Source organism: Pyxicephalus adspersus, chromosome 1, assembly GCF_032062135.1.
Source record: "Pyxicephalus adspersus chromosome 1, UCB_Pads_2.0, whole genome shotgun sequence".
Classification (NCBI taxonomy): domain Eukaryota; kingdom Metazoa; phylum Chordata; class Amphibia; order Anura; family Pyxicephalidae; genus Pyxicephalus; species Pyxicephalus adspersus.
Window position 1 is genome coordinate 61948973 of NC_092858.1, and position 14973 is coordinate 61963945.

The 14973-nt window shown below is 38.4% G+C and overlaps 1 protein-coding gene across 1 annotated transcript in view; it reads right to left on the bottom strand.

The window, feature by feature from the left end:
• TM9SF2 (transmembrane 9 superfamily member 2) overlaps window positions 1–11601 on the bottom strand; it is a gene marked incomplete in the record, with an annotated part of 17905 nt that extends 6304 nt beyond the window's left edge. Inside the window, 5 exon segments of the mRNA XM_072411679.1 lie at window positions 833–962; window positions 3568–3692; window positions 4560–4653; window positions 5586–5653; window positions 11336–11601. Of these exon segments, the coding sequence (XP_072267780.1) occupies window positions 833–962; window positions 3568–3692; window positions 4560–4653; window positions 5586–5653; window positions 11336–11479 (561 nt within the window).
• Between the last annotated feature and the right edge of the window lie 3372 nt (window positions 11602–14973).

The window sequence follows — 14973 nt, forward strand, 5'->3', positions numbered from 1 at the left end:
CGATTACAAAGAAATGTCCATCTATGTAATAAAGAAAAGCTACATAGCGCCTGACTTATTAAAGCTCTCTGAAGCTGGAGAAAATACACTTTCATCAGTGCACCTGGATGAGTCAGCAAACCTGGAACGAATCCAGGATAGAAAACATTAGCTAACAAACAGCAAATCACTTTTAAGAAATTCATTCCAGGTTTGCTGGATCAAAGCTTTAATAAATCATGCCCATAATGAGAGGGGAAAGTGTTCAGTTCAGCAACCTAGGATGTCAGTGTTGCTTCTCCATGGATCCAGTGGTTGAACAAACATTGTTATCTTAGAACAGGAAGCGCATTGCTGGCAGATTCACAAAGGCAAAAAAGAAAAATAATGTAGCCACAACATCTAAAAAGACTATAAGCATTATATTTCTTTTCTTAGAATTTGGAAAGGTTGCAATAAATCAGCACTGAAAAATAAATTATTATGTCCATCCACTGCATGTCTAATATCCTCTCTGGTAGTAGGGTAAATAGCCACTAGTATCATATTTACCTTCTAGGTTCAAGTTTAGCAGCAACCAGTCTTGATCCCTTTGCTTCATCTTCTACCACATGGTAATATATAGTTATGTCAACATGGTTAAATATATAGTATGTATCTCTCTCGTGGAACTCAGACTGTGGATGATAAAAATATTTTCGTTTTAAAACATATAATGATTGAGAAAGTTCAAAAATAAGGATTACATTTGTTAGATCATAATTTTCTTTTCCTTTTGTCAATTACAACCAAATCATTTTATGCTTCTGCAAGCAGAACTGAGGGTTGCAGCACAATCACTAGAGATGCTCACATTTATTACACATGCATCCTTGGGGTGACCATCTTGTGTAATGTAGCAACCAATAGGAAAGCCAGGATTGCAAAACTTTTGTTTCTCTTCCACCTCATAACACCATGTGACAGGCATATTGTCAACAATCCTGAAATAAAAAGAGTTACAAAAAGTTTTAATCACCTTGAAAATTAAGGTATATGTTTTAAAAAAAAAAACAGTTACCTGTGTAAAGTGAATTTGTATACACATATTTCAAAATACCAGTGGAACTATTAAAAACAAACATGTATTGTGTCATATGTGCTATGTGAACTGCACTTCTTGCCAAGCAGTGCAGCACGCAGTTTATGCTTACTTTCCCAAAATTTAATTTTAAGATAGTTGATTAAAACAACAGGCTCTTTGTTTTAATTAGTATGTAAACATAGCTTGTACTGCATTTTATATAGGACTGGTGTGTAAAGTTGTTAAAAATACAGCAATTATTTTGACAAATCTGTTGCCCTTTTTCTGTTTCCAAGTCACAGACCGAGCTGGAGTTCCTTATTCCCATTTCAATGGGCTAAGTCCCACTTTAGGTTCTTGGGAGTACTGATCCCTAAAAACCCTGCAAAACGTTACACGCTGAATTTTACAAAAGCTATACGAGTAATGCAGACAGATTTTAAAAGGTGGGCATCCCTTACACTCTCTTTTACAGGACGAGTGGAGCTAATTAAAATGGTCACCTTTCCCAGGTTACTATTGCTTTTTCAAACGCTTCCAATTTTCTCACCAACCAAAGATTTAAAACGCATTAACTTTTTGTTTCACTCATTCATATGGGGTGGCAAACATATATGTAGCCAGTCGTGCTATCCTTCAAGAAACTACGAAAAATGGTGGATTGAATGTACCAGATGTGGCTCTCTATAATCAGGCAGCATTGTTACGTATCTTAAAGGACTGGATACACGGCACATCCTTTTATACAAATTTGTGGGTGGATTTCTGTTTATATCCTTCCTAGAATCCCGTGGCTATTTTACATACTCACAAGGAACTCCTGCCAGAGGCAATACAATTAAACCCTCTAATTTTTTCTATGTGGCAACTCTGGCACTTTTTATGGAAAACAGAATTACTCAATGCCCATACTTCATTATATCTCCCCCTGGCAGGCAATGCTGATTTTACACCTGGATATGCTTCCTCATTGCTAACAACATGGGAAAAGAGAGGTCTTACCTCAATCAGATTACTAATTAACCCCGACACTCACAAGGTATACTATTTTCTAAAACTAAAAAAATTGGTTCCCTTTTATGGCGGACAGTATTTTTTTTACTAATTCAAGTGAGGGTGTATGCAGTAAGAACTGTTAGATAATTAGCCCCTTGTGATTGGGATAATCCGCTAGATAAGATGGTACTGTCCCTTCAGGTTCCCACAAAAGCTATCTCTAAACTTTTCTCCGAACTGATTTAAACTATGAAACTTCTAGGGTGAGCATGGCAAAGTGGCAGACACATTTTCCTAATTTACCTGTCTCAAAAATCCTGCAAATGTACAAACTATCCTGGAAGGCTATTCCAGCAGCTCAGTATAGAGAAATGTTCTTTCCACTCTTCCATAGGAACTACATCTCACCTCAAAGAGCCTATCATAAGGGTCTCTCAGATGGGAGTGCATGTTTTAAATGTGGAGCCCAAACGCCTACACTTTATCATAATTTCTGGGAATGCCCCATTAATAAGCAATTTTGGAGGCAAGTGGTACAAAATATTCATTGGTATTTACATAATTGTATACCATTCACGCCAGAATGGGTAGTTTTTGATTTAGTGGAATTAATAGGCGTTCGGTTTACTAGAGGCACCAAACGATTAGCACTTTTACTCTCAGCTATTGCTAAGAAAATTATTCTGCAATGCTGGTTAGAGTCCACTCCCCCAACGATGTGTCTCTTTATGACTAAACTACAAGACCTGGTAAAAAAGGAATAGATGGAGGCTTCTTTCCATAAAGAATCAAAAACTCAAATTTTTTTTGAGACTTGGGAAATATTTATTGACACACTAAATTTAGCAAACAAAACCAAATTGTACAACTGTTTCCATCACACTACATGGTACCTCGAAAGAGACTTAACAAATGACCTCCCTATTGTTATGTAACTTCTAGTTCGGTCTATTTTACTGTAATACTATTAATGCAACAAGTATCGACCTATTTCAGGGTTTATCATAAAAACATGTGTAATGTTTACACTGACGTTGCAAATGTTATATCGTCTATTTTGTTTTCTTTTATTCATGTTTGCTGGTTGTAAAATACAAAAGAAATGTCTGTACTTTATTTTTATACTGTTAACCTTAATAAAAATATATTTAAAAAAAATACAGCAATTAGGCTCAGCAGCAAAAGGTAAGAGTTCCAAGCAAACTTTACAATTAAGGCAGCAAATATGGTATATTTACATCAAACCTACCACTACAATATTTGTGGAATGCCAGAAACTGGTCCCAAATTATTTAAACAAGAATTTTTATATGCATTCACACCATTCCAAATGAATCATATTGCAAGAATTCATTTGCTGTGTATCCCCAGTATCTAACCAAAAGGGGTGTGAGGTCATCCTTCTAAAGGCACATTATAGTATGTGATTAGTGTAAATCCCTTGGATTATAATGCCAAAGAATTTATCAAACATTCTTCTCATCCAAAACTGTATTAGCATCTACAGAAAAAAAGAAGGATATACCAACCAGTGGTGCTGGTAGTTAAGTAGCATACTCTTCTTTAGGAATTCCAATTTCTGTTTACTCTCTGGATCTGAAGTGTATTTTTTAACACAAACATCTTCACATTTTTTATTTTCTTTAAATTTAAACTGAAAAAAAAAAAAAAAAAAAAACAACCATTAGTTGTAAATAGTAAAAACTTGCCATTAGAGATCTATGATAGCAACTTTTACCAACTTCCTCTTAGGAAAATGAAAGTTACCTAGTTGTAATTCAGATTCTCCAATTAGAAAACTTCCTTGACACACTTAAACAGATATCAAAAATGATCTGAATACTCATTTCGGATGAGTGATTCAGAAAGCATGTTAGGTCAGATGTTCACTAAAACACTAGATTATGTTTAGAAGGCAGTCACTGTATCCCTTTCACAGCATGTGTGTATTATTAAAGCATTTTCTATCACAAGTATCAAGCAGCTTTCATAAAGCTTAAAAAATGAACCTGTGGATAGGCAGCAAATATTCAAGCATTTGCATATTCTTTACTAGAAGTATATGAACCTCTCATGGACCTATGTAGCTCCTGGAACTGTGAATTAACAAATCCTCAAACCTCATAGCAAATGCACTAAAGTTGTTCAAATAATTTTTATTTAGCTTGGGATATTTGAGAACGACAACAGTGGATGTCTGTTTAGGTGAGAGCAAAAAACAGCCCCATGTTTCCATGTGAAGCCAATGTGCCAACACAGAGCTACCACCATGTAATATAGAAGGAAGAAGTAACTAAACAAGGACCTTCAAAAAAGGATTGCCCAGGATTCAGCTACAACCAGCACTGTGTCTTTTCTGACACTTCTTTACAGGAGATGAAGCCATAAAAGCTTTAAGAAAGGTAATAGAATAATAGGTAAGAGGATATTTATTGGTGTGTAATAAAAAAAACACCAGCACTGTAAATTATCAGTATTATCTCTAAAGAATGTATAGTTTAAAAAAGAATTAGGCACAAACCTTGTATGGAGAGGGTTCAATTCGCTCACCAAACAACACCTGGCCAAGGTTTTCAGATGGTCGCTTCCCTTCCTTTGATGGGCAAAAATCAAACCTTAAATAAAAGTAAAGTATTAATTTGGGCAACAACAAGTAATACAAACCTTGCTATGGGGAAAGAATAATGTGTTACTGCATTATTTCTGTCATTGTTGGTTACGCACACAAAGTGCACAACTATCTTGCCCCTCCTGCATAGCAAATAAAAGACAGACTGACAATTACAGCCCAAACATCAAAAACACCAGTCACAACAACTAAAGAAGATGGGAGCTTAGCTGCTAAATAATAAGTTTGCTTTTTATAAAGCACATTTGTGAAAAGGAGTCCATCCGAAACAGCTAATGAAGCGGATTCACTTCTCCTATACTGGCTTCTCTATTTTATGGAAACGGATTACTCCAATTTCACCGAACACTATGAGCTTCTCTCAGTGTGCATTAAAGCTGCGTAAAGTCAAATAGAGTGTATCTCATTTACTGGCTAGAACACATCTACCACCAACTAGTCATTTCTTTTCTATAATGAGGTCCAGGCTCTACCCTATAACTCTCTGGTTCTGAATTATTTAAACCAAGGAGGATCTACATTACATGTGTGTGTTACCATTGTTTCTTAGTTTCTAGAAGCATGTACAGCATCTTGCCATTACCTTCCACCAGCCATGATCTGCCTGCATTGCAGAGAAAATCAGAGGCACAGTGAACTGGGTCTAAACTGTGGTATGTAACAAAGGCTGTATTTAAATATGTCATTGGCATGTTGATTAGGGAGTATCCAGAATATGCAAAATATAAGCAGATTAAACTACATCTTAAGCGATTTCTACCTGGAATTAAGCTTTGACATTTTTTGTGGTCATTCATAAACTCAAAAAAGCAATCTCTGTGATGTATCTAGGAAAGGTAACCAATTTGTTAAGTTCATGTATTTGGGCTTCTCACAGCATTTGTGCACAAACAAATAAAAAGAATATTCAACACTTACGCAGTATATTCATATGGAAGCACAGATTCCACAGAGTCTAGTCTGTTCACAAATAGCTCTATATCTGTCTGCAAGGGAAAAAAAGTCCAGTAAGCAAATGCAGTGCAAAAGAAATGTATGAATAATTGTGTAAATTACAATCAACATGCAATCATAAGTGTTCAATGCCTGGCAACAAAAGACACTGAAGTTACGTTTCAGTTCCTATGAATAAATATATATAGAAGCTGTAATATTTTATTACAGATTCTTTAGCCCCCACTGAAAAGACATAACCGCCCAGTGTCACAGCTACCAGCACACTAAGTTATAAGGATACAGAAAGATTGCTAGAATGTAAAATGTACTTTAGACTAATTCAATCCTGGATTAGATAGGTAAGCAACTCTGGGTTGACCATGCAAAATAATATTGCAATGCTAAAATGAAAGAGAAAGATTTTTGTTGCTGCACATGGCACATAGTAAAAATAACTGTGGCTATGCGCTATAAAACGGATTCAAAGGTGCTTCTAACATGTTGGAGCTCCTAACACCTAATGTGGGAATGGGACCTGAATGGATTCAAACACTTGGGAAATATTAGTCAAAACAGACCCCAAAAAAACCACCAACTTTCCGGGAAGGGAAAAAAATCCTGTGCCACAGCTTACCTTAAAACGATAGCATTCTACTGTATCTATCCGAACTCAAATCTTAATCAAACACAGTAAAAGCTGTGTTATAAAAAAGCAAACAGAGAGGAAAACCTGTCATCATGAGTTATTTGCCATCAAGTTGCAGTAGGCTCAATGTCTTCTTATACAGGCTGCCATCTCGGTAGAAAAGCAGATTTTTGATCCTACCCCAGTAAGTCCTTGAAGAACAGTGAGAAGTACAAATCTCATGGAACAAGAGGTAGAAATATCTTAGATGACCACACTGTGCAAATATGGGGCTCAAGGCACAGGAACTGAACTTGTGAAAACGAGAACGGATGAAGGTGAGGTTCCATCTAGATATGGAGAAAAGCTCCAACAGATACCCATTCATACACATAAATGGCCCTGATCTAAAATCTCATATGTTCTCCCGGACCAATAATAGAGTTAGTCCCATAAATAACCAGTCCACTGCACTGAAGCCTTCTCTGCATTTGTAGACAAAAGCATCTATGGTATCTGTCAGGAGTGAGCATAGTGAACCCAATTATTAGCCTGGATGGTATTATCCCTAGCCTCAGTAATGCACGAATTCTGGGAAATTTAGTAAACAATTTTTCATCCAATGTTGAGTGTCACATGGTTACTTCTGATTAACTGTAATTTACAGTAAAAGGTGAGAATTTGCCTTGTTCAATTTTGAGCTTAGTTGGTGAGTTTAGTGTACTTTTAAGTGTACTTTTCATGGAAGTACACTTGTCATGGAAGAATATAACCAGCTCCAGTAGACTGACTACTTCCTGAAGCCTGAGCTATGAAAATTTAGCAATGCACCAACAGTTTTTAAAGGAGGTTTAAAATAAAATGATGACATCAATGTGTTTTTTTTTTTTTTTATTAAAAGAGAGCTCTTAGCTCTTTGGCAAGAGGCATTATCATCCTCAAAGATTACCAAACCTACTTTAAATTGATTGAAATGAAAGTTGGAGGCAGCACTTTGGCTTTCTTTACATGTGATTCTCTAAATTATCCGGGTAAAGTTGTTCATATAAACTAGTAATGATTTTCTTTTTTGGACTCTTGTAGTCCACAAATGAATGGGTGATTTTTAGGGATGGATCTCTATCTACTTATAATAGGCTTTTTCATCTGCAATATAAAAATATTTTTGACAAATAAAAGCCCTTCTTTTTGGAATCTGTTGGCTGGCAAAGACCTGGATCTCCCTGTAGCTGCACCTGTTGTGCATTCACAATAAGAAAGGTATTCCTGTATGATGTAAGTGACCATTATATATGATATGGCCATTTCTCAATTACTGCATAAATATATGTATGTATGTATGTATATATATATATATAGTTTTAGTAATAATATGTTAATAATATGTTTCTCCAAAACACGTGGAGAAAAGTGCAACCAAGTGTTGAATGTATATTCAGTTGTGAAAGTTGAAAGTATACACAGTTAGGTCCATAACTATTTGGACAGACAGCTTTTTTCTAATTTTGGTTCTGTACATTACCACAATTAAAATAAAATATACCAGCTGAACGAACCGCCTCTAAGGATAGTGATTCCACCCATTTATCCAAATGTTGTACAACAATAAGGCAGGAGATTTTGGTACAAGGATTCCACATCGGTTTCTGTTGTGGATAGAAGGCTAGTTGTCGGAAATGGGATTGTGGTACTAGAATTGCTAACAATGGTTTAAGTTTATTTAAAGAAGAATTAAACTCCATTTTACCAAATTGGCTTTTTTAAAAAAAAACAAAACAAAAGATGATCATATCAAGTCTCTTCTGTCAAATAGTTTTAGGCCTGCATGTCAGCACTTTTTTTTCATTTTGGAACTCTGCAGCTCAGTGTAAAATCTTGGAACAGTTCTATGCTGGAACGAGAAAGCTCCTGTACATATATGCGGGCGTTATATCATCCCAAACTGGAGTTGGCGCTGGAAGGGGAGGGGGTACTCTGGAAGGGCAACATTAAGGTAAATTTCCCTTTAAGGGGTGACGATTTTTGATTTAAAAAATATTATATACAATTGCTACACAGAAGAAGTCACTTTGTATTTAGGAGTATTATAATTACCCTTTTAACTCAATTTGCAGCCACACATACAAAAATAGTCAAAAAAACTCAGGTAGAGTGCACCAGATGAATATAATGAATTGGACTCTCCCAATATGGGGTTGATTTGCAAAGAATATGGTGAAACAAACTGGGTAAGCAATGTATCTGTAACAATCCTTTTTAAATATCCTTTTAACATTCTCTGGAAAGTCAGAGGGTGTGAATTTTTTTTAGCAACAAAAGTGTCTCCACACCATTTATTTAAACAATATTATCTTTTGAGAATTTTATCATTTCTTTTGATTATAAAGTGCAGACGAGGTCTCTTTCATGGATGTTTACTATGAATTAGTTACAGTATTCCTTAGTGTATGGGGGGGGCTTGAATTAGGGTATGAGACTGGCATCAAAAAACAACAGAAATGATTCTGCATGCTGCATGCTGCCTTCATAAAAAAAATTAATACTACTACTAAGCAGACTGGCTCCTGCATTCAAGACAAGGCTTTATTATGATTGTAATTGTAATATTTAGAATATAGGTACATAACAAACGAAACGTATGCATTCAGATATAGTTCGCTATAACTTGCAATAATATCCACAAAACAACTACAGGTGAAACAATGGTCACTTTGATGACCACGACATAAATGTAAATGATTTAAACGGGTCAGACCTGTACAAAACAGACAAAAGTAACAGGTTTGTCAGGTTTCAGCAATTGGGGCAGGACTTTGTGTACATTTTTACACTACAGGAAGTACCAGAATGGGTGTGAACAGCCCTTTGATCCTGACATAAAATTACAGCTCATCATGAATATTCCAACAGAATAAGTATGGGAGGGAATATTTGGCGGTCTCTATGGCCTATTTATAGAAGATATTAGGCCGAAAGTTTTAAAATAAATTGCTTTGCATTATGACTTGTCAGTCAGTTTATTGCTAAATCCTGAAATCTGTAACAGTTACAATTTCCTTCACTAAAGAAAAATGTTTAATGGAAGGTTTAGGGAGGCCAACATTTCCAGCAAGCTTTTTGGAGTATCCTAAACTGGAGTACATCAGTCTGACTTTTTTTGGGAATAGATCATAAGGATTCTAGATATTGCTGAATTGGTTTGAAAGGGTTCTGACTCTCCAAGGCTTAAATGTTAAACCAGTGACCTGTAACCATCATTACAAAACTTTATACTGCTGTATGACTGTTCCTGGTCTGTGATTTGCCAGGTTGTAAAGCCACGGTGGCATTAAATACTGGGGTTGTCTGTCACATGCACAATACAGATTTAGCTCATCTTTTCTGTGCCTACAACTCAGTATCCCTGACAATACAGTCACCAAAGCCTTAACTGCCCCAACCAGGAAGGTCAGTCCTATCAGTCCTACATGAGGGGCTCTGATTGCAATAGAGGGGGTGGTTTTAAATATTTAGATTGTACGGCATATTACTTTTCATGAAAAAACAAACAGCAGAACCTACTTCAATGTCACAAGTGTCAACTGCTCAACATGTCATTCAACAATTGTCACCATGACATGAATTTAAAAACAAAATCATTTTCCATCCCCAGCAACCATATTTTAGATGTTTTTCCTTCAATGTAGATCACAAAAGAGCTACAATTCTGGCTACCAAAAAAACTTGGGAAATTTTCACTCCCTAATTAAATAAGTGCTGAAGGTAGAGACAATAATGAAAGGCGGGCATCATGTAACAAAGGTAGCCATAGTACTGTAAACCGGTTCACGTTTAACTTCATTCCTGTAGGTTGCCAGACTGCATGGGCCTGATTTAATTAAAGCTCTCCAAGGCTGGAGAGGATACACTTTTATCAATGAACCTGGGTGATCCAGCAAATTTTGAATGGATTTCCTAAATGCCATTTGCTATTTGTTAACAAATGTTTTCAATCCTGGACCAGATCCATTCCAGGTTTTCTGGATCACCCAGTTTCACTTATGAAAGAATATTCTCTCCAGCCTTGGAGAGCTTTAATAAATCAGGCCCCATATGTACAACATGGAGGTTCTGCCTCGTCCAGGGGTAAAGGTCAGCGCTCCAATAGGCAGGAATTTACTTTTACCAAAAAATGCTTTTTGATATGGCATAAGGCTAGGTTATTAAAATGTATTATGTACATCTGTCCTAAAGCACCACTAACAACATCTCTCATAGCCAGCAGTATCACCCCCACCCATTGCATTACATAACAGAGGTGCATTCCATCCTATACTCATCCCCTCCAATATTCAGGGAGAGGTCATCCACAGCATTCCCCTCCCCATCCTGGAAACGTTGCCCTGCTGTCACTGTGCCCCATCACTCCTCAACCCCCCATGTAAAGCATTGCAGATGCATGATGATATGATGAATGATACAGTCCAGTACTTGCCCGCTCTGGTAGCACTCTCCTGTATGGCACCTGTGTAACACCACAACTAGCATCACATTTGCAGCAATCAGAGCTGCAGCAGACAAATACCAGTGAAGTCAATGCATCTGGGGGACATAACAAAAGGAACTGACGACCTGAGCTTTACAAAAAAAAAAAAAAAACTCTGACAATCCTTTCCATTTTGAATATTTGGGTGAAACCAGTAGAAAATAATTCACTACAGAGTATTGTCTATAGATTGTTGTCCTGGAGATCTCCTATTCCTGACAATATCTATACATCCCCCATGATTTCCAGGCACAAATTGCAGCAATAATAGTGTGGGGGCTGTCTGTGCAATCCATCCAATGATATAGAATCATGGCATATAGAATGACAGATCGGATAGAATGCAATGAATGCACCAAGCAGGATCACAGTCCTATCATTCACTGAATTCCTTCAGACAATGGGCTTGTCACGAGATCTCGGCTCTAACACCACTGACATCCAATGCTATGCACAGTCACTGCTGGGACCCCAATGTAGGGTGGGGGCTCCCGGTATCTGGCTCCTTTCCAGTACACAGCTCCGCTCTCTCTCTATGGAAGGGGCCGGTGCTAAATGGAGGCCCCAAATGTCACTGCTCACCTTACAGTCCTCCGTCTGTTTTCCCGGCTCGCAGAAGCTGACAGGGGCCAGACCAGGCAGGTAGAAGGCTGACCCGGGCCTTGGCATACATGCGGCAAGAGCCAGCAATAGGACGAGCAGGTTAATGCGCTGAGAACTCGCCATTGTGGTCCCTTCCCGGCGCCTAGCAGCAGAATCCCTGCACTTGGCCAGATTATCACTTCCTGCTTCCCAGTCTCAGACACGTCACCCCCTCTGACATCAGCCCAGCGTGCGCGCGCAAGAGTCCGGTTCTTTTGCTGGGTTCCGGATATGGCGTGTCATGTGACGGCGCAGGGCGGTGCGGGGCGAGGTGCTCAGGTTCCCATGGTAACAGTATGCGGAAATGTGAACTAGGGGAATCGGCCCAACGTGTGCAGAGCACGGGCTGCACCTAATGGGAACAACAATAACTTCCCCATGATGTACACAGCCCCTCTGTCACCCAAACACCTGAGCCCTCCTCCCCTGTGTTGTCATTTTTATATATTTTTTATAAAACGGGGCTGGAGGAAGAGGGCGACCAGGAAAGAGATGGCTGGATCCAGTCACAGGAATCCGCCACACCTCCTTGTGAAGCCCTATAAAAAGCCAGAACCTTTTACTATTGTTCCTTTATGTGTGATATAGACAAGGGTCAGACTATTTTACTAGGCATTTACTTTGCAGTTAATTCTTTATACTGAAACTGAAATCTCAAACTATTTCAACAGCTTATCTTCTGCAAACTATAAAGTCACCCCCTCCCCGCCAGTGTAAGGCTGCGTACACATAATAGCTGTCCTTGGAAAGCATCCTTCACAAATCTTTCCAACAATAAAAGACTGAAAGATGAATGAGCGCTGTACATACAGCAGCGTGGATCCGCCAGGACAGCCTTCTGGACAATGAGCATTGTACACACATCAGATTCTCATCCGATATCAGCCCTGAGCCGATTATCAGACGAGAATCATCTCACGTGTGTACGAAGCCTAACTGCATTGATGAGAGAGGAAGATGATTGTAGTCCCAATGAGGAGAGCAGCTCCTCTGCAATGCTAATCCTCCACAGATATAATGCAGTAGGTGAGCTTTGTCACCCCAGGACCAGCAGGATCATCAGTAAAGAAAGGAAACAACTACACACACCACAACCAAGGACCAGTAAACAGTAAAAATGATAGCATTCCGGTTATCGGGAACTCAGATAACCGGCACCCGACAGCTCCGCTAGGGCTGCAGGAGCAATCAAGAAAGTGGAGCTGTCGGCTGACGGTTATCTGAGTTCAGAGAAAGCGGAGCAATCAGCAGAGCTCAGCTCCGTTATTAGCTGAGGAATGGGAAATCCTGATAACGGCTCAAGCATCATCAGGGTTACCCTTTTCTCAGCCATTCAGCACCAGAGGTTAATGGGGACAAGTCTCCCCATTTAAGTCTAGTGCTGAATGGCTGAAAAAAAGGAAACCTTAGTTATCCAGAAACTACACTTACCCGAAATCAGCCATTCCCCATGGGTGTCAGATAACTGAGGTTCTACTGTATCTAACTTTTTTTGTTTTGAAGTTTAAGTTTGCTTAACAGAAGTGGTAACATGAATGCGCGTCCATCAACAGAGGAATTCTGTATTTTTCTGTACCCGCTATAGTCACCTGTCCCAGTTCTGTCACAGGGCACCGCCATCCCCTACCTTAATTTCTTCCGCATTCCAATCTAAGGCAATCCTGATTGGCTGTAACTCCCGCACAGCTATCCTGGCAACCAAAGCTGAGCTGGGCTATCACCCAAATGACAAGTGTTTGTTACTGCTTAACTGGACCTAACAAAGAATGCAGAGTTAGGGATGCAGCCATTTGCTTGAGAGAGGACCAAATGGTGGGTACAGCATGCATTATAAAAATGTATGGGCACAGTCTAATAAAAGTGGATGTGACTTATATGTGGGCACAGACATGTTGGTAACTAGGTAATATTGTATGTGTGTATCATGCACAGACATGTTGGTAACTAGGTAATATTGTATGTGTGTATCATGCACAGACATGTTGGTAACTAGGTAATATTGCATGTGTGTATCATGCAGCAGCAAACATTGATCCATGGCTACATTACAGTAAATATTAAAGGAGGCTTTAAAGAGTGTAAGCAAATATAAGATAGCTTTTTAAAGCTTTTGATAAAACGGAGGGATTACAACCCTGATAGGTTTTTATTAGAGATATGTCCGTTTAATCCCCAAATACTTGAAATACTCTAACAGTAACACAAAAAGAAATATAAAAGTGTGTTAAATTAAAAATGGAGGGTAGAAATTAGCAGTAATCCAATAGGGTAGACCTAGGAACATACATAGCTGGGTGTGTAGGCGTACAGTTGGATATTTAGTGGGAGGGGGGTTCAGGTGACTTCTGGACTTCTGTCACCCTGTCTCATCAGAATGTCAGAGAGTGAAAAAGCCATTGGGTCGGAGCCTTCTCAGAAGTCTGAAATGCAGGTTTTGGATATGTGAGGTTCAACAATATACAAAATGGACAGTAACTCTTTCTGGGAGTTTTAGGCTTCACTGCTACTTGGCAACTACAAACAGCAGAAGAAGGAAAATTTTCAGGTTTAGAAAGGTTGTTCCATTGTTATAATACCTCTAGTATGCTGATGTGCACATGTCAAAACTTGATAATGGGTGAACAAAAGTTACAAACTGGACAGCAGCTAGTAAAACTGGACTGTCTGGATCAAAACTAGACAAAGGGCAAGCCCATCAGAAGAGTGCAGTAATCACTATGTAACATACAACATGACATATACAATGCAGGGGTTGAGGAGTATGCAACACACAGCATGGTTTATAGAATGCAAGGGGGCCAGGAGTAGTTTTCAAATAAAGGGCCTGATTTATTAAAGTTTTCCAAGACTGAGGAAGTTAGAATATCATAGGTGATCCATTAAAAATGAAATGGATTTCTTAAAAATCATTTATTCTTAGTTGGCAATTGCTTTAAATCCTGGTCCCAATCCATCCCAGGTTTTCTGTATCACCCAGGTTGACCCATAATAGTCTATTTTCTCCAGTCATGAAGATGTTTAAGAACTCAGGCGCAAAGTGTATACAAGAACTATGTATGAGTCATTAGAATTATTTGTTCAGCTTCTTAAGATGAGGAGCTACAGAAAGCGCTTTAACATACATATGTTAAGACAGCCAAGAGGTCATAGGCACTGGGATCCATATATCTGTGTCATCTCTGAACAGAACCCTGGTTGAGAATTACACTAGGAAGATGATTCCAGACCTAAAGGACGAGGCACTGTAAGGAGGAATACTGCAATCTCTGTTAGAAGTAATAAATACCTTAATGTTTACACTCACACATCCACTCAACAAAACTAGGTCCACTTAAGGCATATACTAACCAAAGTCCAAGACTTTCCAGTGTAATATTTTGCAATTAAACTAATAAAAAATGTAATATTGAGTCCCCCTATATTGAGTCCCTATAAAGTGCCAGTACAAGTTTGATATATGGCTTTTCCTATTAACAGAAACTGTGTCAGGCGTTTTAATGGATAGGTCAATTCATTATTTTCTCCTGTGTTCTTGGACTGAAGTTTCATATGAATTGTAACTAGCAAAATGATCTTCC